Source organism: Strix aluco, chromosome 22 (genome assembly GCF_031877795.1).
Source record: "Strix aluco isolate bStrAlu1 chromosome 22, bStrAlu1.hap1, whole genome shotgun sequence".
NCBI lineage: Eukaryota > Metazoa > Chordata > Aves > Strigiformes > Strigidae > Strix > Strix aluco.
The window spans coordinates 1,756,470-1,781,200 of NC_133952.1; the positions used below are offsets into that span (position 1 = coordinate 1,756,470).

At 43.1% G+C, this 24,731-nt stretch overlaps 1 protein-coding gene across 1 annotated transcript; it reads left to right on the top strand.

Moving 5' to 3' along the window:
* Positions 1 to 7,091: 7,091 nt before the first annotated feature.
* TTC34 (tetratricopeptide repeat domain 34) lies at positions 7,092 to 23,539 on the top strand. Its single transcript, XM_074848420.1, has 8 exons — positions 7,092 to 7,426; positions 7,838 to 8,623; positions 10,195 to 10,420; positions 12,618 to 12,810; positions 15,970 to 16,136; positions 17,024 to 17,291; positions 17,551 to 17,765; positions 23,021 to 23,539. The coding sequence occupies exons 1-8, from the start codon at positions 7,092 to 7,094 to the stop codon at positions 23,537 to 23,539; spliced, it is 2,709 nt and encodes a 902-aa protein (XP_074704521.1).
* Positions 23,540 to 24,731: the final 1,192 nt, after the last annotated feature.

Consider the following 24,731-nt stretch of genomic DNA (forward strand, 5'->3'; position numbering starts at 1 on the left):
CCCTACAAGGTAGCAGCTTCCTGCTTTTGTGTTAGCCCCAGTTAATCATACAAAATAAGAATAAAAAATTTTAAAAAGATTTCCAATGACCATTTCTATCCTTACAAACAGTGCACTGGTACCCTCTACTGGTAATGGTTTGTCATGGCAGAAGGATGGGCATTGTATTGCCAATAACGAGTTGTATTAAGGTTCTAACACCTTTTAAGTTTAATTTTGTGCAAGCATGTATTTCTTTACACATCATAACAATAAGCATCTTTATCATGATGGAGAGAATCCCTAGATTCCTGTGGAATAAAGAAGCCAGCCTGGTTTTGGATCAAACCTGCAGCGAAATGAGTTTTGTCAGATTCCAAATCTCCCAATCAAGCACCACGGATGTTCTGCAGCCACATCACAGAAAACTGTCTGGTTTCAGACCTTAAGTCTACCCTGCTATCCTGGAGCAGGATCAACAATACCCAAACCATCCCTTACAGATGTTTATCTAACCCATTCCTAAAATCTCTGGTGACAGACATTTCACAACCTCCTTGGACAATGCGTTCTCATGTTATGACAAAATTCCTATTGCCTTTCATCAAATGATTGATTCTTGATCAAATGAGAAGTGCTCTTGGCAGACTAATGTGGAATAATTCCCAGACTGACATTTTATCCAGTGTATAAGCAACAGGGTGAGCCTCATCTGGATAGCTTATCCATCAAGGATCTCAGTACATGCACAGAAATCCAAACTCCACACAGATCAGTGCCCGTTTACACCGCATGCCTGCCACCACACATACTGGGCAACACCAGCTATAAACCACAGTTTGCATTTCTCCTTCCTATTAAGATTTTCCTTCCTTTAATCATTATGTCCTTTGTAGAAATAAGACCTGATTCCAGCTCTCCATTTAACCTCTGAATGTAATAAAAAAAAGTCTTAAAAAGAAAAAATAAAAATCACCTTCAAAATGCATGCGAGCTAGCTATTATTTATTGTAATGTATATTGGGGAATGGAAGTACAATAATCTGCAAAAAAAGAAAATCTCTCATTGTACCTAAATTTTCAATTAAATCACCAGAAAGTTTCTGCAAAAAGGAAGCAAAACAAAAAAGAAAAAAACAGAGAAGGCAAATTCTTTTTTCTGATAAACTTCAGAACTGCTTAAGACATTCACAGTTAATGCTACTCAGGAAGACAAGCTCAGCCCTTGACTGTGAGCCCAGCCTAAAATGCAAAAGCCCTACCTGGAGTAACAGCAACATCAGCGAGTCAGAACGCTGGCTCTTAAACACACACGTGTGGTTGAAGCAGCACAGGCAGCACCGTCCACTGAGCCTGCAGCGGTGGCATCACAGAGCCTTGGCTAGCGGGGCACGGCGAGCAGGGCATCGCTGGTGCTCAAAACAGTGTCAAGGCAGGGGAATCAAATTAAGTCACAGCAAAGAAGGCCCAGAAACAATGGGATTAAATGGGGATCGTTACCAAAACTGGCCTCCTGGCTTTTGGTTGATCATGCTGGAATTTCATCTTTCCCAGTGTCTATTTAATGTAACTATTTGCTACCAGACATGGAAGAGAAGGGCAGTTCCTCTCAGAATGCTGACAGAGCCTTCTGCAGAAACAATGCCTGCTTGTAAAATGAAGCACGGACACTTGAAGCACGAGTGTGTGTACATGCGTGTGCACGCGGCCGTGTCACCCACGTTGCCCAAGTACAAGCATAGTGCTGCAGCAGGGAACAGCGCTGAAAAAACATGCTCATCTGACTTCATTAATCTAACTCTTGCTCATGTATCAAAGTGCAGCACGTTTTCTTGTAAAAATGATTAAGCTGCTAATTAAGCTGTTTATAACTTGTTTCCCTGGTTGCTAATGATAATTAACATGCAAATTAGCTGAGGGAAGAGAGGCACAGGGGTCCTCAGTTCATTACCAAGTTAATTACTGTTTGCATACTTAAACATAACAGTTATAAATGGTGGCATTTAATGTAATGGCCAAGATGATAATTATACCAACGACATTTTGAAAAGTCATTTCACTGTGTGCTATTTTTCTGGGTGATTAATGTTTCCATGGCTGGTTGATAAACTTAGTTCAAACCAATGCAAGTTGGAGACAGGGTAACCAAATAAGTTATCCCTTAACAACGCTTTCTTATCCCTGTTTGTTTGTAAAGTGGGGAAGGAATGAGAGGAAATAAAAGCAGTAAGTTTCAATATTAACAGAGGAGAAATAAAGTGGGCTGGTTAACACTGTTTAATTAGAGTTGGCATCACATTTACTGAGATGCTGTAACAGATTCCTTTTTTATACCTCACGGTTTGTTATTCTTCATGTTACTGCAGTGCTGGGAGATCCCTTCTGAGCCCATCGTACTCATCATACCAGGCACTATCCTTGGCCTCAAAATCTTACATCCTAAATAAACATGGTAAATAGCATATCACAAAAAAGAAATTTGATAATGGCCATTTTGCACTGGGAAGAATGGAAGTAGAGAGCATGATTGTATTTTGGACTGCCACTTCCTTGGCATACTGAGGACTTTGTCCAAGCAAACCTGCTCTGATGGCTCCCTCACTGGACACGAAGGTGCTGAGCTAGTTGAAGAATCAGCCTGGCTGGCTAACTACTAGGGTGCAAGAGATGTGAGGTCTAGTATGTTGAAAGGTTTTGCTATTCAGAGGCTGGTTTTGCTCCCCGATTATACGTGGCGCAACTGCTATTGATTTCAGCAGTCTCCATCTAGAAAGTCTTGTACTTGCAAAGCTAGGCTGGGAAATGCTAGTGAAATAACTCAGAGCAGGAAATTTCAGCTAGAAATTTCTACCCTTGAGCCTTTGTATCAGAAGATACGGCATCAGAGGGGAAGACAGATGTTGACTCATGAATGTCAGGGAAACACAGATGATAGTTCATTAGGGGGCACACTCAGACCGTGCACTCTGGAAGTGGACCACTGGGCATGATCTCACTGCTTTAAGAGAATTTTTCCTTCTCAGGTCTCAGGCAATGCAATGTTTGGCTTGTCCTCTTCAGTCAAGACAATTGTTTTTCAGTTGAACAGAAGCTTATTAAAAGGTAATTACTGCCGAGGGTCATACACATCATACCTATGGGAGTAGACAAGGAAAACAGAAACCTTGCAGAAGACTGAACCCCTCACAGGTACTGCAGGAGCCACAGGCAGTTTCAGCAACTAGGAAAGGCCATTACTTTAAAGTTACTATTTCTCCTTGGAAACACTTCATTTGCGTCATGGACTTTTTGTTCAGAGTCAAGCACACCTATCTGTCTGCGGAGTAAGCAGTTCCACTTTACCACCTCCTACAGAGAGCTGCTTCAGGACCCACAGCACAAGGAGAACTGATTAAATTATACAGCTCCACTGCTGAACCCCAGGTACATCACAGACAATAACTGAGACAGCAAAGTGTGTGTGGTGACCTCTGTGTGTTTTCTGCTGTTACTGCTTTCATCTCTATAATATAAACAAAGGGATTATATATTTCCGTAATGAAGCAACAACATTTTTCTTGTAATCTTGCTCAAGTGCATCTTAATCCTGCTCTTTATCAAGGAGCCCTACAATCCTTTGCATTATCATTTTCATTGAGGTGAACATAGATTAAAATAGTCCAGTGCATAAAGAGATCATTTTCATTTTCTGTGACCATATACCTTTATGCACTCAGAAAATGCTAGGATGTTTAGTGCAGTAACACATTTATATTTCAGCCTGGCAAAGCCAAGTGAAAAGTTAAGATAGGCACTCCTCAAGGCCCTGCTGAGAAGCTTAAGCAAAGGGGTAAATTTTCTAATACTCAACCAGATCCAGAGTAATTGGGTCAGACTACAAAATGACAAGGTTAAAACTTCTTCTCTGACCCATGCCACCTTTCACGCACACATTTCTGAGCTCTTTACAAACACCAATTTAATCACCTTATAGTTCTCCTAGGATGTGTTATTCTTCTGTGATTATCTGGTGCACACAAAAGTTCGACTGATCATCAGTCTATCATATTTCATAAAGAAGAGCATATGAAACGCTGACTGAGAACTTGAACATCCTGAAAAGAAAGGTTTTACGTACCTACCATTCCTACCAGACAGTGTTAGGAAGCAGATCTGCCAATAACAAAGCTTAGAGGCTCCATCTGAAATCTACTGTTCTAACCCAAAGGAACAGCAGCAGCTGTGGTCATGGGGATACAGCGCCAGGGGTGCAAATTTCCCTCACGAGAGAAGAATATCCTAACTCAGTTTGACAACAGAGTTACTAGCAGTCTAACTCTCCTGGCAGACTGCGGGTGTGGAACTAAATATGCCTCAGGATGAAATTCCATCATGTGGCTTCACACATCACCAGAGCTTCTTGACTTCCGTGTTGTTGGCATTCAGTCACCCAGCCTGTATAATTTAGTACAAGCCATCTTCATTCCCTAGCCTGCATGCTTACACCAGCCTAAAGGAGAGCCTAAAGGAGAGCTCAGAGTAAAGAATGTTAGTCAAAGAAATCAAAGATTATTTTTTTTTTTAGTTACTACTGCCCCACTCCATTATGCTCCTTTCTATCAAAGAAAGTTTATTCTTTTTTTAAGCTGAATTTTCTGTACCAAAAGCACATATTACTTGTTTCCCCCTGTCCTAGCTACACCTAGCACTTAAAAGCCCTGAGGGGAGGGCCATATATCCACTGCAGGCACTGAGAGCCTTTAAAAGAAATAAGTGCAAGATTTCTCAGCCATGTCTCTTTGAAAAGGGTTGCTGTGTTAGTGCATCTCCTGCTTTGCAAAGCCCTCCACTTGTGCTGTTTGCTCCCTCCCCACCCACCTTCCTTTAAAAATTTATCAGTAATCAGAGACATCATGAGGAGCTATTGTAGTATACTTAATATTTAATGAGTGTATAGCATGCTTAATATTTAATGTTTAGATAAACATCTCCACACTATTTTTTCCCCTGCATTTCTATAACCCTAAAAACAGGGCTTGCCATATCTACCCCAAAGGACAAACAGCAAATTGTCTGGTGGCTTGAGAAAAATGTTAGGAGCCTCTAAGTCATATTGCTGGTTCTGCCACTTTATAACAACAGGTTTTCACATTCATACACTTCAGGTATCATACCACGCCACAGTCATTTCCATCCAAAAAACTCTCTTTTTCCATCAGTGTTGAGCTCTTGAGATGCTGCCCCTCTTATTCCTTTGAGGGCCAAAGTTAGGAACTGAAATTAATCTAAGCTTAAGTTTGATGAACAACTTTAAATTGGCTCTATTCATACCACCTGCTATACAACCCTAAGTCAACAAAATAATTTCTTCTTGTTGCTGCTACCTTTCTGGCCAACCATACAGGTTATAACAGCACCCCTTAAACCATTCTTGTATAGCAGTGAGCACACTGGATTCTTAACTAAACTGGGACTCTTTCTGCTAGAAATGATGAATGGAGGATACTGGCATCCTCCATGTTCTTTGTATCTACAAGGCAAAATGTGGCTGGAAGCAACTTCCACACCACTCAGTCATGCAGCAAAGTCAAATTATGGGTAATGATTTTTGCAGCCTGGACCACAATCCATTGAAGGCACCGGTCTCGTTTTTATTCCCACAAGCTGTGCTTGAACCTCAGCGGAGGGGCAAAGAGGGACACGCGTTTGATCAACCCAGCTCCTTTTAATGTGATTTCTATTTCAGAACTGTTTCTTTTTATGCCCTCAAGTCTTTCTTGGTAATATCACCTGTGGCCTAATGTGACAGCAATGCTAAATTATATCTTGATGGCTAATTAGGGTAATTAAAGTGAAAGTAATCAAATCAAAGTAACGGGCAAACTCTTAATAAAATGTCAAAAAATCTCTATTCATCATAGAGGGTTTTTTTGAATGTCAAAGAACGTGGATAAGGAAAAAGCCGGACTTCAGAAATGGCCCTGGCTTAAAGGAACATCATCGGTCTAAACACTCCTGAAAACATAAGTGATTTACCGCCAAAAACATACCCTTTGCCGCCAGGACGGCCTCTCAGGAGGGGGAACGCGCCAGCCCCGGCAAAGCAGCCCGTCCCGAACCGCCAAGCCCGCCAGCCCGGAGGGGCCGGGGCCGGGGTCGGGAGCGGCCACCCCGGGGCAGACCCGCGCGGCCCGAGGCGCGGCGGGCCCGGCCTCCCGGCAGGCGCCCTCAGGCCGGCGGCGTGGCGCCCTGCCGCCGCCAGGCCCTGCGGCCCGCTCCCCCGCGGCCGAGCCGGGGCAGTGTTTGCGGTCTCCAGGCAACAGGGCGCCCGGCCCTGCGCTCCGTCCCGTCCCCGGCTGCCTCGCCTCAGCTCGCCTCACCTCAGCTCGCCTCAGCTCACCGCCTCAGCTCGCGTCGCCTCAGGAGCACCGGCGGGAGGAGGCCGCGCCGGGACGCACCGCGGCCGCGGGCCCGCTCGCAGGTACTTGTGCTCTCCGCCCGGCCGCCATCTCCCGCGCTCCTGAGGGCGCCTCAGCGGGAGGGCCGGGCCCCCGGCGTGAGGGGCCGAGGGACAGGCTCTGGAGCTCGGGTCCTTGCGCTAAACCGCATCTTTCCCGCCGACTCCTGGGGTAGAAAAGGGCAAATTTTCTTCTCCCTTTCCCGCCTCTCCAAGGCGATGGAGAAAAGGCAAGTGGTGGGCAAAGCATCTATTCTGTCTCCTCCTTGTCCACCACCAGTGCTGACATACCACCTGATGATTAAAAATGTCTTAAACTGACACCTTGGCCAGGGAGGACAAAGCCCGTAGGCCCCTCAGCCCCGCTCCTGGACAGTCCGTGAGGTAGGGAACACTGGCAAGGCGTGTGGCTGCTTTCCGGGCAGTGTTACGTGGCTGTGGACTAAGAACCTTAGGAAGCATTTCTTCTCGTGGCTTTGCTCCGCAGTGAGCCTCTCAGTAACAAACCCCTGGATTTTTTCAGAACCTGGGCTTGCTTTATGTCTGTCAGTTGGAAAGCTGCCTCCCAAGCAAAAAAATTGTGCTCCACAGCCGCTCACATTGCTGATTTTCTGTTTTACAGGCACTAGCCACGTTACATGTGGGATGCTGCTTGGTGAAGACACAAGCGCAGAAAATGTCACCTCAGGAGCTTGCTGCACTGCTCTGCAAAGAAGGGGACCACCATCTTGCCCAGCAGGAGTTACCGATAGCCACTGCGTTCTACATGGCTGCCTTCTGCTGCAGTGCCCCCACAGCAGTACAGAAAGTGAACTCCTTCAACAAAGAGCTCAGGGAGAAAGTGGTAGCCACTCTGGAGATGTGGTGCAGAGGCAAGAGTCAGATTCCCAAGATCCAGAGCAAGAACTTGGCCGTTGTCTCCCTCAGTGTGGGAATAGCTGCCATCTTTCTCTCCACCCTAAGTCCCGACAATGTGGTATCCTTACTATATAAACTGGAGACCCTGCTCAGGCGAGGATGCTCAGAGGAGGTGGTGAGTAAATGCAATACCCTGCTCAAGGCTAACCCAAAGTATTCAGTGGAACTGCTGCTGCTGAGGGCATTGGCATGGGTGCTGTCAGGGACTCAAGTTAGGAAGGGAGTTGCAGACTATATCCAAGCCTTTGTGATGCATCGGACTGAGGCAGTGGCCTATGTGTGTGCAAGGCAAAGGGAACACCTGCCACAGGTCATCCAGGCCTTCTCGAATTATCTCTCAACATATCAGAAAGAAAGCCCAGACTGCAGTTCCTTGGACCAGTGGCTGGGCAACTGCTATGAGTTCCTGTCTGCAGTGGCACCGGACGATATCTGGGTTTGCAGGGTGCAAGCAGCTTACCTCTTTAAGAAAAGCAAATTTGAGGAGTGTGTGGCAGTTTGTAGCAAGGCCCTCGAGGGCTTCTCAGCTGATAATAATGTCAGAGATGAGAAAGCTTTGGGTCTGCTCTTGGAACGGGCTGCTGCATATTTTTTCTTGGGTGGACGGATGCAGGAAATGATGCAGGATTTAGCAGAAGCCTTTGCAGTAACCCCTGCCCAGGCAATGAAACACTTTGAAGAGCTTTTCTCACCACATGACACTGAGAGGATAGAAGAACAAGCTAGAACTGTCCTGGAGGTGAAGTTTGCAGCATACAGGGAGGCTGTGCGTACTCGGACTGAACTCAGAGGCAATCAAGGTACTGAACTGCTCCCTTCTGTCATCCAGACAGTCCAGTTCCTCCTTCAGATCTCCCCCGGGTCCAAACGTGAGCTCAGTGTTCGGCTAGCAGACTGCCACCTCCTGCACGGGCACATCAGAACTGCCCGGGATATCTGTGACCACCTCTTGGCAGCAGAGCAGAAAACTTACTACAATACTCTCTTAGCATTGCGAGGATTCTGCTCCCTCCATGCTCACAACCATCAGCAAGCACTGCAGGACTTTCAAAAGGTCATTGAGCATGATTCCCCACATCCTAACAGCTGTATTAAAGCCTTATGTGGGCGTGGACTTATCCGGATTTCTGGTGGCAGCCATTACTTGACAGCCCTGGATTATATCACAGCTTGCCAGTTAAAGCTGGAAGAAACCATCTTCACAATCAAGTCCTATGTGCCGTGGAACCAAAGAGGACTGCTGCTGAAAGTTCTCCAAGAAGAAGGACAAAACATGCTCCAGAAGAAGAGGTACCCAGGACACAGTTCAGCCCATGGGCAGAAAAAGGAACAGGGCTGTGCACATTCCTAACAAAATGAGAGTGGCTTGAGTAGTAGAGGGAGTACTTGCTACAGATAACTGAGAGTAGGATAGAGACCCTTTTAAAGTTCCTAATTAACGTAACAGGTCTAAATAAAACTGCATGGGTGTGGTTATGCCAGCAAAATATTGTTTTGCTGGTATGTCAGAATGCGATAGGACCCACATAGCCAAATCAGCTCAATCTTTCTGTGGATGTTAATCCATGATATACCAATTGGCCTAAGCTAGGAGCACACAGAATTCTAGAGGGAATATGACAGATTCCTCCTCTAAGGGTGTAGTTATACCCATAATAAAACAGATTTGTTGGTGCTAGCTGGCTCCTTTCGCTCTTAGCTCTGAGCTGAAGGATTTGGTGGGCCCCTACAAAGTGTCCTTCCAAGACAGAGCTGAGGTGCTGTTGTGCACATGCTTGGTGTTGGCAATCCCAATTCTTTGTTCAATGCTAACTGCATTAAAGTCATGTTTAAGGCTGGGAGATCTGAGTCAGGAACACCAAACGATTCCAGCTAAATCCATTAAAACCTGAGTTTGAAGATAGGACAAGGTGTAACAGAGGGACTCTGAGGCTTTAGTACTTAAAATCATCTTTCTAAAGCTCAGAAAAGATTGCTCCTCAAAGTAGTATCTATATTATTTTAGTTCTTCGAACAGAAAACAAGCTACTACTATTTAAATCTTAAAGTTTCAGTGTTTCATTTTCAAAGTTTTGTCTGATACCACCCCATGAAAAGTCTTCCATTTTCCCCAAAACGGAATTTTTATGTTGCATTCTCAGTTTTTTCACACATGAAATACTAATATTTCAGGAGAAAACTTGAAAATTTGAAGTGGGCAATAGCATGTAAAAGTTATCTCAGGTGGCTGCTCTTTACAACTGTTACCACATTTATTTAGTGTCTTAATGATTTTAATACTATTATGGCCTTTTTCTGCAGTTGCATGATGCACATTTCACACCCAGGGCACGGGGCCTGCACTCCAGTGGTATAACTGAAGGACAGAAACTGTGCTAACTCGTTCAGTGGTGCACTGGTGCATCAGGGCACAGGCACAAGCCCCCTCAGACACAGGTCACTGCTTCTGGAGCAAGCACCTCCCTATTAACACAGTTCTTCCATGCAAATTTTAACACACAGCTCTTCATTAGAAATGGCGACTTTTTTTTTTTTTTTTTTTTTTAAACTATCACTGTTACTTTTTCCTTTTCCCAGTGTGGTATCAGTTGCAACCACAGGTATGAATCATTATTTGTTAACCTTTCTTTAGAGACACAACTGCTTAAGAACATGTTTTTATAAAGAGGGATTATGATTATGGAATTAAGTGGCAGAGATACCTGTGGTGCTGCATACGGTAAAATGTACCATCCATTTTGATACTGGACTGATAACCTGCTGCTTAGCTTCTAGGTGAGACAAAGAGGCTCTGCTACTCTCATTAGCATTTTTTCCTTGAAGGTGGTCTTTCCCTTTTTCTTTATTTTGTTTTCCTCCAGAGATGCCCCTGGGGTTTACCAGCTGGCTTCTCTCTTGGTGGAGCTGGACGCTTCTGATGAAGCATCGCGGATCCTTTGTGCTGATGCCCTGTACCAGATGGGCTGTGTAGATGAAGCTCACAAGCTCCTCTTACTGGCACTCTCCAGAAATCCACAGAGGTCTCCCATCCTGGCTAGACTTGCCCTTCTGCAACTGAAGAAAGGGTTCATGTATGATGGCAACCAGGTAAGGAGCTCCTGGCTAGCAGAGAGGGAGAGAGCGGTCAGTGATGGTGCAGTGAAGAGGGTTAACAGCCCTTTTGGCTGATACAGAACTTCAGAGGGACCACTTTGGAGACACAGGCTTGCTGGAGGGTGTTCCAGGGGCTTTCTGTTTCCCAGCACAGTGCTCTGCTTGTCTCTGCTCCCCGGTGTTACATGACAACTGTGAGGCTCCGAGTACGAGGTGCACTGTGAGGCCACCTCATCGCATGGGGCAAGTTGGAACCACCCCGTCACACAACCTGGGATGGGTTTTCCAGGGGGGCTGCACCTACACCAACCTGCACTTCAAGGCATTTCTCAGGAATGTTGGTAAACTGGGCAGAGGTCTCTGAAAAAGACAGGAAATGCTAAGAAAACTTGGTGACTTTCATAAAATATTAACCTTCCTGCTTGCTAGGTAATTTTTAAATTCAAACAACTTTAAATTGCTGTGGTTCAGGGCAGTGCAAAGTTTCATCTTCAGGGCCACTGCCTTCTGAATAGCTGCATTTGACCCAACTTGATTGATACTGCTTTTCCCAAACTGCAATGAAATTACAAATTACGTTATCATGCTCAGTGGTTCATATGCATTTCCATTTTAAAACTAAACAGTTTGCTGTTAGAAGCTTCATGAATAGCAACAGCAAGGACTGTTGACACAGTGAAACATGGAGCTCACAGGAGGTGTAGGTAGTTCAACCTCTAGCAGAACTTTCAAGATCTAAACACAGGCCTCATACGTAGTACAGGCCACACAGGACTCCTGCCTAAATACAGCCCATTCATCGTCTGCTATTTAATGGTGCTTTTCATCAGGGACACTAACTAGGCAGAGCATCACTGAGCATCCTGGCCCTGGTGACAGTATTGATGGCATTGGTAATTTTCCCCTAGAGAAAAGAAGGCTTAGAACTACCTAACTGATTATCCTAATGAAGCATTGTAGGGAGGGTGGGGAACGAAACAAAACCAGAAGCTCAAGTATCAGTCTGCAGTTTTCTTTCTTTAGTGGCTAATGACTTGTGCTTGAAACCATGAAAGAGATTCCAACATGTTGGTTCTACCAAGCATTCCCAAGCTGAATTACCAGGTTCTGCCATCAGAGGGAACTATTGCATTTTTTAAATCCCATATAAATTCTGCTAGTCCTAAAGAGAAAGGTTTTGTTGTCACCACTTCACTACTCCCTATGAAAAACAAAAGTTTTGTATAATTTACTGCCTTTGGGAAGGTTATTAATGAATGTCATGACTTTATTAGAGCCCATATGTTGCCCTTGGAAGCTGGATTCCTATCTGCAGCTTCTGCTACGAGTTCTAGATGGAATGTATGTGTCACCAGAAACTTCTCTTCAAAATGTTTTTGGCCCACCTGCCCGTCAGCACCCAGACACTTGTATCTGTTAATATAAATAGAGAAAGTAATAAGTTTAATGGACGTGTCTGGTGCGTCAAGGTAACTTTGTTCTTGTCCTAACTTCTCTGGCTCAGATTTGAATATTGTGTACCTGCTAAGCACATTTGCTTTACTGGAGGAAATAGGTTTTGATTCTTTTCCTTGGGAAATGTAGAAAAAAAGTATTTGGTGATTCTCACTGTAGTGAATGGAGGCAAAGATGCCGTATGTCAGGCAAGATTATTTTCCAGGAAGACAGTAGTTTGTGGATTTGAATTCGTACTTTTCCCAAATTCCCAATAACATACTGAAAGGAAGGCACAGCATTTCACTGATATTTCATTAATTGACTGATTTCAATTTTAGAGCCAAAAGGGGTCACTGGAATCCTGTTCCACAGAAACTTTCTTGCTTTGGGGCAATCATCCTGCGGTTCAGCTGTGTTTACAAAAACAGTTGACTGCCCTTCTGGAACAGATGCTGCCCAAAGTAAGCAAGGCAGCATTATGTATTTCCGCAGAATGATTTCCACAGCTGCCGCAGAGGTGAGAAAAGATAAGAATGAATGTTTTCTCCAACGTGCATTTACACTAGGGCTGGCTGAGGAGTTAAGTAAAAGAGATTCGCGGTCCTTGGCTGGACCGTGGCTGGCTGCAGCCCCAGTGAAATGTGGGGAAGCACTGCGTAAGAGCATTCTTGCCTCACCAGACAGTAATATTTCCAGCTTTAGCATGACTTTTCATGCCAATCTTTCTCTTCTGCCTTTCTCTTGCATTGTTAAGCTGCTAAAGAAAGTGATCAGAATTGGAGATACCTCCTGCCTCCTGCCAATCATGGACATTTTCAAGGATGAAGACCGGAAGCTGATGCAAACTCACTGCCATTTCAGAGCGCTGACCATCTTGAAGAACAAACAGGAGGATGCTGACATCAAAGAGGCCATTGCCTACCTTTCCTTTGCCATCATTGCTTCAGGTAGGGTTACCAAGATTCTGAGAGGAGATTTACTTCTATGGGAAGTCAGATCAGTGGGTAGGCAAGTGTGTCCAACCAGTTCTCATCTGTCATTTCCCCAATAAGAAGATTAAAACAGTAGGCTTACGAAGGCAAGTGAAGAGCAGGATAAGATTTGTTTAAAGTAGAACTCCTCTGGACCATGAAATAGTGCAATTAAACAGTGAGTGCAGTTCTTGCTGTCCCACAAGTAGCTTGAACTTGAAATGGGTTGCAGGGGTTCAGTTCAGTTCTACAGGGACATCGGCCCCTTTTCTTCACCTGTCCAGAAAGCCTAGCACGTGTTTTTATTCTGTTCAGCATGTGAAATCCTCCTGGAACACTGCTGAGCATTATTTTAAATGGTATTGTTCACATGCTAAAAGTTAAGTTCAGGCCTAAACCATCCTTACTGGGTCATATCAGCACAAAGAACCTACAGTTACTTCATAACTTGAAAAAGATCCTTAACATCCTGAACCCATCTATTTCCAGCTGTTGGCTTGGAATTTCTGATCTAATCATTTCCCTGGTTTTCCAGTGAATGTGTGGTTCTAGTGCAAAAGAGTGACTGCACCCACTTACACCCATCATTATCCTAGTTTTTCCTGAGGAGATCAGGCTGACAAGGAAATGCTTCTGGCATGTTCCAAGTAAAACCATGTTTGTATGGAAATCTGCCTTTCACTCTGAGCAAATGTTATGACAGCAGCATTGAGAAGAAGAGAGATTGGTTTATGGAAATGGAAAAAAATTCTGTTAATTGCTTTGAGATGGTTCCATTTCACAGCCCATGCATTCCAGCTTATCAGCTGCCCACCTGCTAGAACAGATGCTTGTTAAGAAATAGATATTGTCTTTATAGGAGCCAATTGGTAAAGCTCCAGAGTGATAATAACCTTTGGTACAGAAGTTTTGGAGCATATCAGGAGGGAGAAAAAGCCTCATTACTGTAGAGGAATTGCTAGGAGCCTGTCTGCTGGCTCATCTCTGCAGGCAGCTGTGCAAGACACTGCATTTGCTGACCTCCATATGAAAAAATATTTACAGTGGCACTGATGATTTATCATCCAGTATTGGGATGTCACATTTATGGATTGCAACCCTGGGCATATTAAGATCCTTATCAAAATTGAAAGGAAGGGGCATGTCGATGGCAGAAAGATATATGCTCTGCAACCAGTGAATGAACAGACCCTGGTTTTCACTGTCAACTACCTGTGTTTATTTGGGCAGCACTTATGTGAAACCAGAGAAAAAAGAATCTTAGTATCACAAATCCCATTGTGTATTAAGTGTGGCAGTAAATTAGTCAATCCCGTCTGGATTTTATCCAACATGTGTACCTTCCGACTCACTTTATTAAAACAGGCAAATGGCCTTGTGTCTCCATCCTCCCATATCTTCCTTTTAGAGCTTTCTTCTGTCATTTGTGCTGCTCCTATTCCATCATACTAAAATCTCCAAGGATTCCTTCTAATAAATTGGATCTTAATCCAGCTCAGATTCTGAGATGATGGTCACATCATTGGTAGGTTGCCTCCATTTGTTGCACATTAATGATGTCTTTGGAGAAAGGTGTGGTGGGGGGGATACATGTGGAGATACAAAGACATTCTCTTTTGCAATCCTTTTGCTGTTTTCCAGAGCAGCATCACAATGCTGCCTTTTAGAGGACCCCATGAAAATGCATGAAATGGAAGACCTTAGGGCAGAATAACAAAGGGCAAAGCTTTCCAGATTTCCTCAAAAGTTGATAGAAGTAGTTTCATGACAACTGGCAAACATGGAAGTTCTCTATACTGTCAGCTGGCTGAGTCAAGGTATCTCAGAGAAGGTCAAAAAAAAACTTGCCTGCGAGGGAAGTTTGAATGCTTAATAATTGCAGGCCACTCCTTTTGCTTCCTTTGGTTGTTCCTGAGGAGACCCACTCTTGCTGAGACCTTGAGGGAATCAGAAGAGCAGTCATGGATATTTGAGGAGAGACAGTGTTGATTGACATGTGTATTTGTTCCTATTAGAAACCAGGAAGCTTTTGAGCTAGCTGAGCAATGTGGTTTTATGATTTTCATTCTGTTACCTTTTCCACTCATGCAATTATTTATTGAAATGTTCTTTTGGCATGTTTAACTAGACTGAAGACTCTTTGAAGTGGGGCCTGTGTTTTTGGTGTGCCTGGCAGACTGTTCCTGGTGTTCCTGTTCCTGTCTGGAAAGTTAGAGTTGAGTCACAGTAGGACAGTTACAGTTATAAATCAAACTGCAGCCATACAACTACTCTCAGCCAAGTGTCCTTTCTTTCTGTAAATCACTGTTAGAATTACTCTTTTTCTTTCTGTAAATATAAATATATATACATCTTCTTAGCTATTTCCAAGCTGTTTCCCAAGTTAGATGACATATGAAGAAACTGAGTGCTTTTTCAGAGGTTAGATGGGACTTTTGAAGCAAAGCTAAACACTGAACTCCAGTCCTGAGCAGCAACACTGAGCTCACCATTTCCCTGCAGAATGATGTTGACACGTACACCACAGGACCTGGGCTGTCAGAGTAGCCTTGTCTTTGTAATGCACACCAGCAAACACTTTGGAGAATTCAACAGTGAAAATTCATTCTTTGACAGAATTCTGCTAGCCTCAGCAGGACACTCAGATGATTCAGTACGGTGTTTTGGAAAGCAACCCAGCATAGAGTCTTTTCTCCCGCTCAACTCAGAACTGATCACATGTGATAGGAATTCCACTGGCAATTAAAATAAAGAAAACTACCACTTAAGTACTGTCATTGTACTTCATCAGGTATGCTCAGACAAAGTGGAATTTTTCTGTAGCTTCACATGGGTATCCTTGGGTAGCCTCTCCAGCACCCTCCTTATTCTTCTCCCAGTCCCACCTGTGGACTGCAGTTCCTTACCACAGCATTTGCCTCCATCCAGCACACCCCTCTTACTCCACCCTTGCCACAACTCTGAAGAAAGTGGTACCTACTTTTCATTCCCACAGTAACACAACATTTTCACTTAGCCGCTTCAGTGGGGCTTAGTGGTCTGCACCCTGCTTTTTTTTTTTTTTTACCGCACCATGTTTTAGAGCAGTAGACTTGAGACCTTTCAAGTAAGCATGGCTGCATTTCTCTCCTCCAGGTGGTTATGCTGTAGAGTGCCTTCTCATCAGGGCTCAGTGTTATGGGCGCCTTGGTCAGAAGAAAACTGCTATTTTTGATTTTAATGCCATCCTAAAGGAGGACCCTAGGAACGTGCAAGCTCTGAGTGGACGAGGACTCATTCACCTTGCTCTGAAGCAGGAGAAGGTATTATCACTATATTGATTTGCTAGTGATTTTTCTGATGGTATTAAGCAATACTAGTGTAAGGTACCACAGGCTTTGTCATGGACTCACTGAAATCAAGAGTTCCTCACAGAATCTGGGCTGTAAAAGGCTCTTGTTTTGACCCCGTGTATAAGCAGTCCACTTGACATCACTGATTTGCTTTCTCAAGTTTAGAGAGAGGAAAACTAAACCTTAATCCTAGATCTTACTCACTGTCACTACCATGCACTGATTTCCAATGCTGCAATCTCCCCTATACTTGATCTCACATTTTCATGACATGATGTTGTGTTAGACAAAATGTAGCAACAAGAGGAAAAAGAACAGTTTCAAGGTTTAGTGAGTTCCTCTCCATCATCTGTGAAAAGCTCACGCGTGCAATTGGTATTACAGTGACTTTGGAGGTTGCAGTATATCATTGCCTGGAAATCATATCAGATGTTAACATGGTTTATCTGTTTCTAATATAGTTGGTAGCCTCAACTTTACCTGCATATCGCACCAATCCTACAGTGAATCTGAACTGGTGCAGCTCCAGTTGGGTGTGTGGATTTGTACTGGTTTATTGTGGCTGAGCCAAATCCTGCTTGCGCTTACTCATTCAGAGCATCTCTTTCTTGTTGCTGTAAGAATTGGTTTCGGTGTTAATGTGAGGAGTTCAAAACACTTTGCAAATAGTCATTCAAACCCATCTTTATGCTCTTGATCAGCTTTGAAAATGGAAAAGAAGCAACACAAGGACAGGGAAGGGCAAAGGGCGTCCAAAGCTGTGCAATGACAGCAGAGAACTGAAAGCACCTGAAGGAACAAATTATCAATATATGGTTATTGCTATAATTTCATTTTTTGGTCTTGTTTTTACTCAGGAGGCAGTGCAAGATTTGATCTCAGCGCTGAAGGTGGAGGCAGGCGTAGTGATCCCAGCAATCCTGTCTTTAAAGCATGAAGCCAAGGGCTTGGTCACTCAGTGGCTCCTTCAGCACGGCAGGACTGCGTTAACTGAGCTCCTTACTACTAAAGACCTTTCAAAAGAAGAAACCCTCAGGGATCTTCTCATGATTGCAAAAGCACTAATTAAAATTTGCAAGGATGCACAATATCACATCTTCTACACAGATGTTTTGATTGCAAATGGTAAGTTCCCGTTTTTTTACGTAGCTGATCAGACTAAGTGAATGAGCAGTAAATTAAAAGAAAGTGAATGTTAAATGGCAAGTGTATTGTTGTATAGTACTTTTCAAGAGAAGTTTGCAAATGTTTTGGGAAAGGGCATGAAGTAATTAATACCCTTAGATGTGGACAGGCTCCCTAAATCCTGCTTTAGTAAGTTTTCTTGATGCCTCTTTCTCCACATGGAATGGGTTATATAGCTTGTCCTGGTGTTAACCAACAGGCAGGTATGAAGAGGCCCTTGACCACCTTCAGGAAGCATTTGGCCACTCACTTGCTGACGACTTTGCTAATGCAAGACTGGCTGTGCTGCAGCTGAAGAGGAGGAACGTGGCAGCGGCAGCGCACTCATTCAGCATCCTAGCCAAGAGAGATGAAAGGGAGTTGGGGTTTCTCCTGAACTTCGTAGACGCTAAGCAACAGCAGCATCTCTCTCAGGTACAGTCCTTTTTTGATGCCACATCTGTGGATTCAGTGGGGAAAGAAATGGGAAGCAAAATTAGGCTGCAGAGACTTTTTCCTGCCTTGTCTTGAACAGAAGTGTGTGGGAAGACCATTTATCAGATGAACGAGGAACAAATTGGCTTCTTCCTCCAGCCTTCAGCCAGATTAGGGAGCTGAATCCAAACTTCTTTCATTGCAGTGACCTTGCAGTCTCCAGTAATTCATCATTACCACTTCTTATCGCTTGTGGGAATTTCTTGATGGTCTCCCTAGCGTGAGACCTGTTTAATCCCAACACTAAAAGCAGGAGATGTGAGGGGCAGCAGCTCAAGATTTAACAAGACCGTTGCCAGTATTGTACTCTGCATGAGCTACCTGGTGCTCCTAGCTGCCTTCTGGGGAAGGGGAGTTCATGTTTTGTTCATTTTCTTGATGAAATGAAACTGAATGTTCTGATTCAGTCACATTAAATGCTTCAATCCTTTTTGCTCTTTTGTGTTAACATTTAGAAATTTAAATATATTCACATTTTTATAAAATGACTAGCCTTTGAGGTTGGAATTAGTTTTCTTAGCTAAAACTGTGACACAAAAATGGCACATTTCTCTAGTCCACCCACGTATGTATTTTTCAGGATTTTTTTTTTTTCAAGTTTCTCCCCCAAAGTACAGCCTGCTCTGAGAAATCATCTCCAATAATAAGACAGGACAAGGTCAGATTGATGGCAAGGAGTTTTAGCATTCACTCAAGCATCTGCAATTCTGACTACCCAGAAGCTCCATGTTCTGAGAATCCGTTTGCTTCCTTTTATTGAATTTGTGGATTGTGTGCACCCTGGTGAGAAGCTATATTGTTATGCTTTCGCCCAGGTTATAAAACAAACAACATGCTGATATACTTAATGCATCCTGAGAGGAGCACTTTGTATGTATTTTAGCAAAACAGCAGGAGGATATAAGTAAACAAGTATTAATTTACTGGTCCCTAGATACCCCCCATTACGGAGAAAAGAACCCCTCTCTTCTGAATAATGGAAAAAGTTCGGTCTTATGGGGAAGAGTTTGAAGATTTCAGAGCCAATTTTCCATCTTTCACTGTATAAAGTTGATAAAGGTACAATCAAGAACGTGTCTATGGAGGCCCTAAGGAAGTGCCTATAAATGAAGACACGTTTTACAGCTGAATTTCCCTTGCTGCCACATCACTCGTTCTGTACAGAAGTCTCACAGGTAAATCCATCCGTGCTGCTTTCTGGGAAAACAGGAGGGAGTTCTTACTCTGTCAATAAATTTAAAAAAAAAAAAAAAAGTGCAAAAAAACCCCCAACCTAATTTTAAGCTTAAACTGCACCGATGTATCAGGAAGTCACTCGTGACACAAATTAGTGAAACCTCTAAAATGGAAGAGGCACTTTATTTCTGTCTTTTCTTGACAGCTGTGGAACAAGGTCTGGAATAAAACCCCTTACTGGTGACTTATTTATCATGAAAGATTTCTCTGCCACTTGAGAGACTAGGGGTGGCTGGACTGATTTCAAGACTGGAACTCAATACCAGTGTTGGAAGTAAAATAGTAAATTATTTTTTTTAAATCTTGTGCTTTTGTTCAACTAAGTAAACATTTGGACTCAAAACACCTGAAGGCCTTTCCATATCCTCTAATCTTCAAAGATTTAGTGAGTGTGATTACTTTTATTACTGATAAGCCCAGAATCACAGGGGGTTTTTTTATATGTATTTTGTGACAAGGGGATAAATATGTGCTTTGCTGGTGTGGGGAGGGAATTAGTTAATTCACCTGCCTGGTGTCTCAAAGGATTTTCCAGTAGCACTTCCTTTTGCCTGCAAGGTTATTCCAGCTTGTGTGTGAAAGAAGGATCTCAGTAAAAGTGAAAAAGCTTACAGACAGTATTAGTACCAGAAAACCCCAATTATGGCCTTACTTTGCCATGGCTCCTGCCTACGCTCTAGGGGAGAGTGTCTTTCCTGCTTCGTCCATTTCACAAATAAGGACACTGAAGCAAAGAAGAGTTTAGTGGTTTATGCTCAGCCCTTAGTCTCAGCACTCCACGCACAAAACTGTTACTGCCACATTGTTTTAGAGTGTTTGGAGACTAGAGATAGTATAGACATGTGTCATCATTACCCTGGAGTCTGGTCTGAAAAGCTAAATAATTCTACATAAGCTGAATAGGAAAGGGTGGAGGAAGGAGAGCTCCTTGATGTACTGATTTTTTTCATGAAAAACAAAGCAATAAAATTCTTCCATTATTTATAGTCTAAGGGGTCCCATGCTAAGAAATTTGTAAACAACTGGGAGAACCACATGGGAATAGGAATCTGAAAGACTTATTAAACTGCAAAAGGTCAGAGGAAGGGAGTTTGCTGGCCGCTAGTGCAGCTTCAACCCTTCAGTTTCCTATGTCAAAGGTTAAATGCATGACTGATTGCTAGCTCCTTGCCCAGATCCTCGGAGCTGCACTTTCTGTGGCTCTTGACATGCCATAGGATATCCAGAGCTGACTCCTACAAAAACGGTCTCAAAAGCTTTATGGTCTGCGTCAGGATTAGACCCTCAGCCCAAGAAGAAGTTGCAGTTCCACATGCCCTCATGGACCCCAAATAGGGTCTGCAGGTAAAGAAGGAAAGACTTGCTCCAAACTGTTCTGAAAACATCCAACCCTCTTTCAAAGCTCAGTGCTTATCAGTCCATCTTCTGGTATTTACTGCTCAGAGACTAACCCTTGGCCATAACTCCCTGCCCGTTAAACTCCTCTCTCATTTTCTTTCTAAGGAATTGAACCTTGTTCAATGTCAACATAAGATTAGGCACTAGGGACTGGAACTAAAATGCAACAAAAATATGTGTATTTTCAGTCTTTTATCACACAGTGAGGTAACTAGGTGGTAGAAAGGGACACAGAGACCTAATCCAGGAAGCAGTCACTCGTGGCCTGCCAAGCCCTTTCCAGATGGCACCAAAATTACCTCAGTCTGGAAGCCATAATCAAATTTTTAGTGACAAGTTTGAAGATGGCCTGCAATTCATCTGTGAATGGACTACAGAACCTGCTCCTGGCCTTCCAAAGTCACCTGCAATGGGGCTGATGGCAAAAAAGTACTTCTCAAAAGTGACATGAAGCTGAGAGCAGCTGAACTCAGTTGTGCAATATACTTCTGGCTTGCTAAGCACTTCCTATATCTTCTTTCCATAAGCATCTTTTCATATTTATCTTTGTTCAGAAGATGATGTGCAAGTAAGCTGCCAATTACTCTGTGTTACACACCAAAAATGGGTCCCAGCTCAGTTCCTTTAAGTCAGGCAGAGCCAAAAAAGAATCCAGCTGCCTAATGCCCATGTTTACTCCATTGGTGAAGATGAGCGAGAATAATTTATTCTCAGATGCTCCTTCTTCCTCCAAGTGCAGCAGGAAATCCAGAATTTTGTGGCTTGTTTACTTTGGGGACTGTCAGTAAAATGTGAAGAAGTCAAAGCAGTGGATCTGTTAATAGTGGCAATATTGTATGTGGTGCAGTAAAGCAACATGGTCCTGGTTAGCACACTAGCGGGTTCAGCATTAGATTAGTCATTCAGCAGAACAACAAAAATTAGATTTTTGTTCTGCCATTGAGAAAATGAATGCACTTTAAAGGCTGAAAATTACAATTTAACTATACAAATGCAAGGTGTTTTGAGGAACCGCGTTGTGCTCCTGGAACAATGTGATCTAGAACTTTAGAATTTCTAGGAAAAAAACTGTCTCTTGTCAGGATGCTCCTCACATGCACGTGCAATTCCACCTTGATCCCTTAAGATCCTGACACTAAGAAAACACTTGCATTGACTAGTTGCCCTAAAAACACTTGAAAGGACAAACTAAATTTGCTGTTCTTTAAATGTACACACAAACAGACCTCTGAGATGGTTTTGGACAGGCTGTCTTAGAATTTATAGCCAGAACTATTAAAGCCAGTGATTGACACTATTTGGGGAGAGGTCCTATCTCTATTTTTATGTGTGGAAGCTGAGAGACTCTCTAATAAATACGACTACAGAAAGGATTTTACATTCCTTTATAGCAAAGTAATGGGTAGAATTCTTTGTAAGCTGTTAGGAATGGCCAAATTATTTCATGCCACTGGTCTCAGATGAGGTGCTTGGACTTGACCTGCAATGTTGATCCATTTCATCCAGAACCTGTTTTCCTTAGTTCTGTTAAACCCCAATCAAGTCTAACTTAAGTGAATCAAAATTAAAAGACAAGGCACTCACAGAGACTGGAAGACCTGAGCTGGCTGTCAAGTGTGGCTACTGAGACAGTGGCTGGGCTAACTGAATTGTGGGGAGCCACAAGCATCCAAAGGCAATGTGTGATAGCCCATGGAATGAGACTGATGAAAACATTTATTCTGTGCTTGAAGTCTCAGCTTGTTTGGCTCAGCCTTCTGTAAGACCTAAGCTGCTGGTGCCAGCCTTGTTTATAACTTAAGTATTCACTCTGCTGCAGCATGTTAAAAGCTTTGTTTATTACCAATAAAGGGAAATAATGAGAAATCCATTTGAGGCATATAGTTCTAATGGAGTTTTCTTTATTGACCTTTATGAACCTAAAAATTATGTGGCTTTTTCAGCCTTCTCTATTTTCTTGTTGTCATTTTTCCCTTCAGATAAGGACAGATAATTCACTTGCACTTGAGATTAATGATTAGCAAAGCCATCAGTTGGCCATTTTTCCCTATAGTTTGGGTAAACTTCAAGAGACCATCCTTCATTATTAGCACATGCAAATATTTGTGGGGCAGTACTTGGGGCTGAGTATCTATTGACCAGAAGGTGCAATTTCCATAGTCACCTGTTAGAGCAGAAAATGGCAGAAGTTTGGTTTCATGAAGAGAACACTGAGAAACTTTGAGAGTTTGGTCCATTCAGTTTTCAGTTCACATATCATTCCTAAGGAATGTAAACAACTTCAGAAGAAATGTTCTGAGAAACTTTTAGCAAAACATGCAGAAACAAAGAAGAGTGGTTCAGAAACTCTTAAGATAACAAGTGTCCACTGATCTGAGATATTTATATCTGCATGCAGAATTACATGCCAATGATATGTTCTCCAACTAGATGCAATTTCAACATTTGAAAAAGTATCCAAAATTTCTTCGTGTCTGTGTCTACCTGTGGCCAGTCCAGACTAGATATTTCACTCTTTTTTCACGTTTAATAACTAATATTAAGTAACTTTCTGTCCACAGGTAGCAGCCCAGGAAGGAAATGCACTGATTAAAGAATATCACTATGAGAAGGCTCTTGGTTATTACACCCTGGCTGTCTTGACAAGCAAAGAGAATCCAAGGTATCTCCGACACAGAGCTGCCTGCCTTATGCACCTGAAAAAATATGACAAAGCTTTAAGAGATATGGAGAAAGTAATCCAGAAGCATGGCTGTAATAGTCTTAAAACACGCGTTGAGGACCACTGCTCAAAAGGACACCTGCTTTTGTCAGTGGCTGAGGAAGAAGCAGCAGTGAAGGAGTATATCGAGGCACTGCAGTTAGATGAATCTATGGCATTGTGCAGCATCATGAACAGCCCTGGCAGCGAAATCTTAACCAAAACATTTCATAAGATTGCACAATATAATTTTGAAATGCAGCAGTATGAAGAGGCCTGGAAAATCACTGACTATGGTCTTAAAATTGATAAAAATACTGAATTGAAAAAGCTGAAAACAAGACTTAAGCGAGAGGCATCAAGCTGTAGCATACATTAATTTATCTGTTTGGGGATTTTTTTCCAGTGTCTGATTGCTTTCTAGTTTGTTTGTGAGGCTGCAAGAATAAGGAAAAGATGAGAAGCTCATGATAAATATGCAATGGACATGGCACTGAACACGGTACAGCAAGGTTAGAAGTAGAAAGTTTCAGGTAGTGAAACAAACTGACCAAGAGAGCCACGAGAAAAAGGCAAATTGCAGAATTCAGTATTATTTAAAATTATTGTGGATGTATGTAAACTCCCCCTTGTGAAGATGTTTTGTCTGGCTAAACTGAACTAATTCTAACGCATGGGTTCCAATTATAGTGAAGGAGAACATTCAAATAGCTTGCAGTTTATGAATAACCATGTATTTCCTTGCTATTTATTTGATTAGCTTTAACACATACTGTTCAATTAAGTAGCCTCATTTTTATGGGCCAGTCAAAAAGATCAGTCAAAAATAATATTTGTAATGTGTTTGTGAAGGACCGTGTGCGTTACACCGCTCGCATGAACGGAAGGAACTGTCCTTGTCGTAACCGAGTGGATTTGCAACAATGAGCCCCAATACAGGGGAGTGGAGCAGTACAAATGCCAAGTAAATGATTTTTCTGTCCCAGGGAACATAGATAATATGAAAGATGAGACTCAGCAGAGATGAAACGTCCAATCTAGTGACTGCAGCCCCTGTGATCTGGGACACACAGGCAGCTGTACTCGGCTTCACCTCGGACTTCCAGATCCCTGTGGCAAGAGCCCGCCAAGTATCATCCTCCACGCTCCTGTACAAGTCGGGGTTGGAGGTGCTGGCCGGGATGGTGATGTGATTGCTGTGCAGTGATTGAGCACTCCTTCCTCCTCCTCATCCCCACTGGACAGCATGGAAATCAACATCTCCCATGTGCTGAAGGTGTTTGCCCGCTGTCACATATACAGCTTCTGGGGCAGCACGGAGATAGTGCCAATATGCCCCATTTCTGCAGGGTTTGGTGTTTCAGCTGTTTCATGGAGTCTACAGCTTCGTTTGGAAGCCGTATGCCTGTGCTGTGCAAAAAAGGAGACAATGAGGTGGAGCCCAAACCAACAGACTCCTATATTTGTTTTGACTGCTCTAAGTGAATTCTCCCAATGTTTTTGGAGTGTGATAATACAACCATGGAGAAAAATAGAAACTACTATTGAAAACAAAGATTAAAGCAATACTG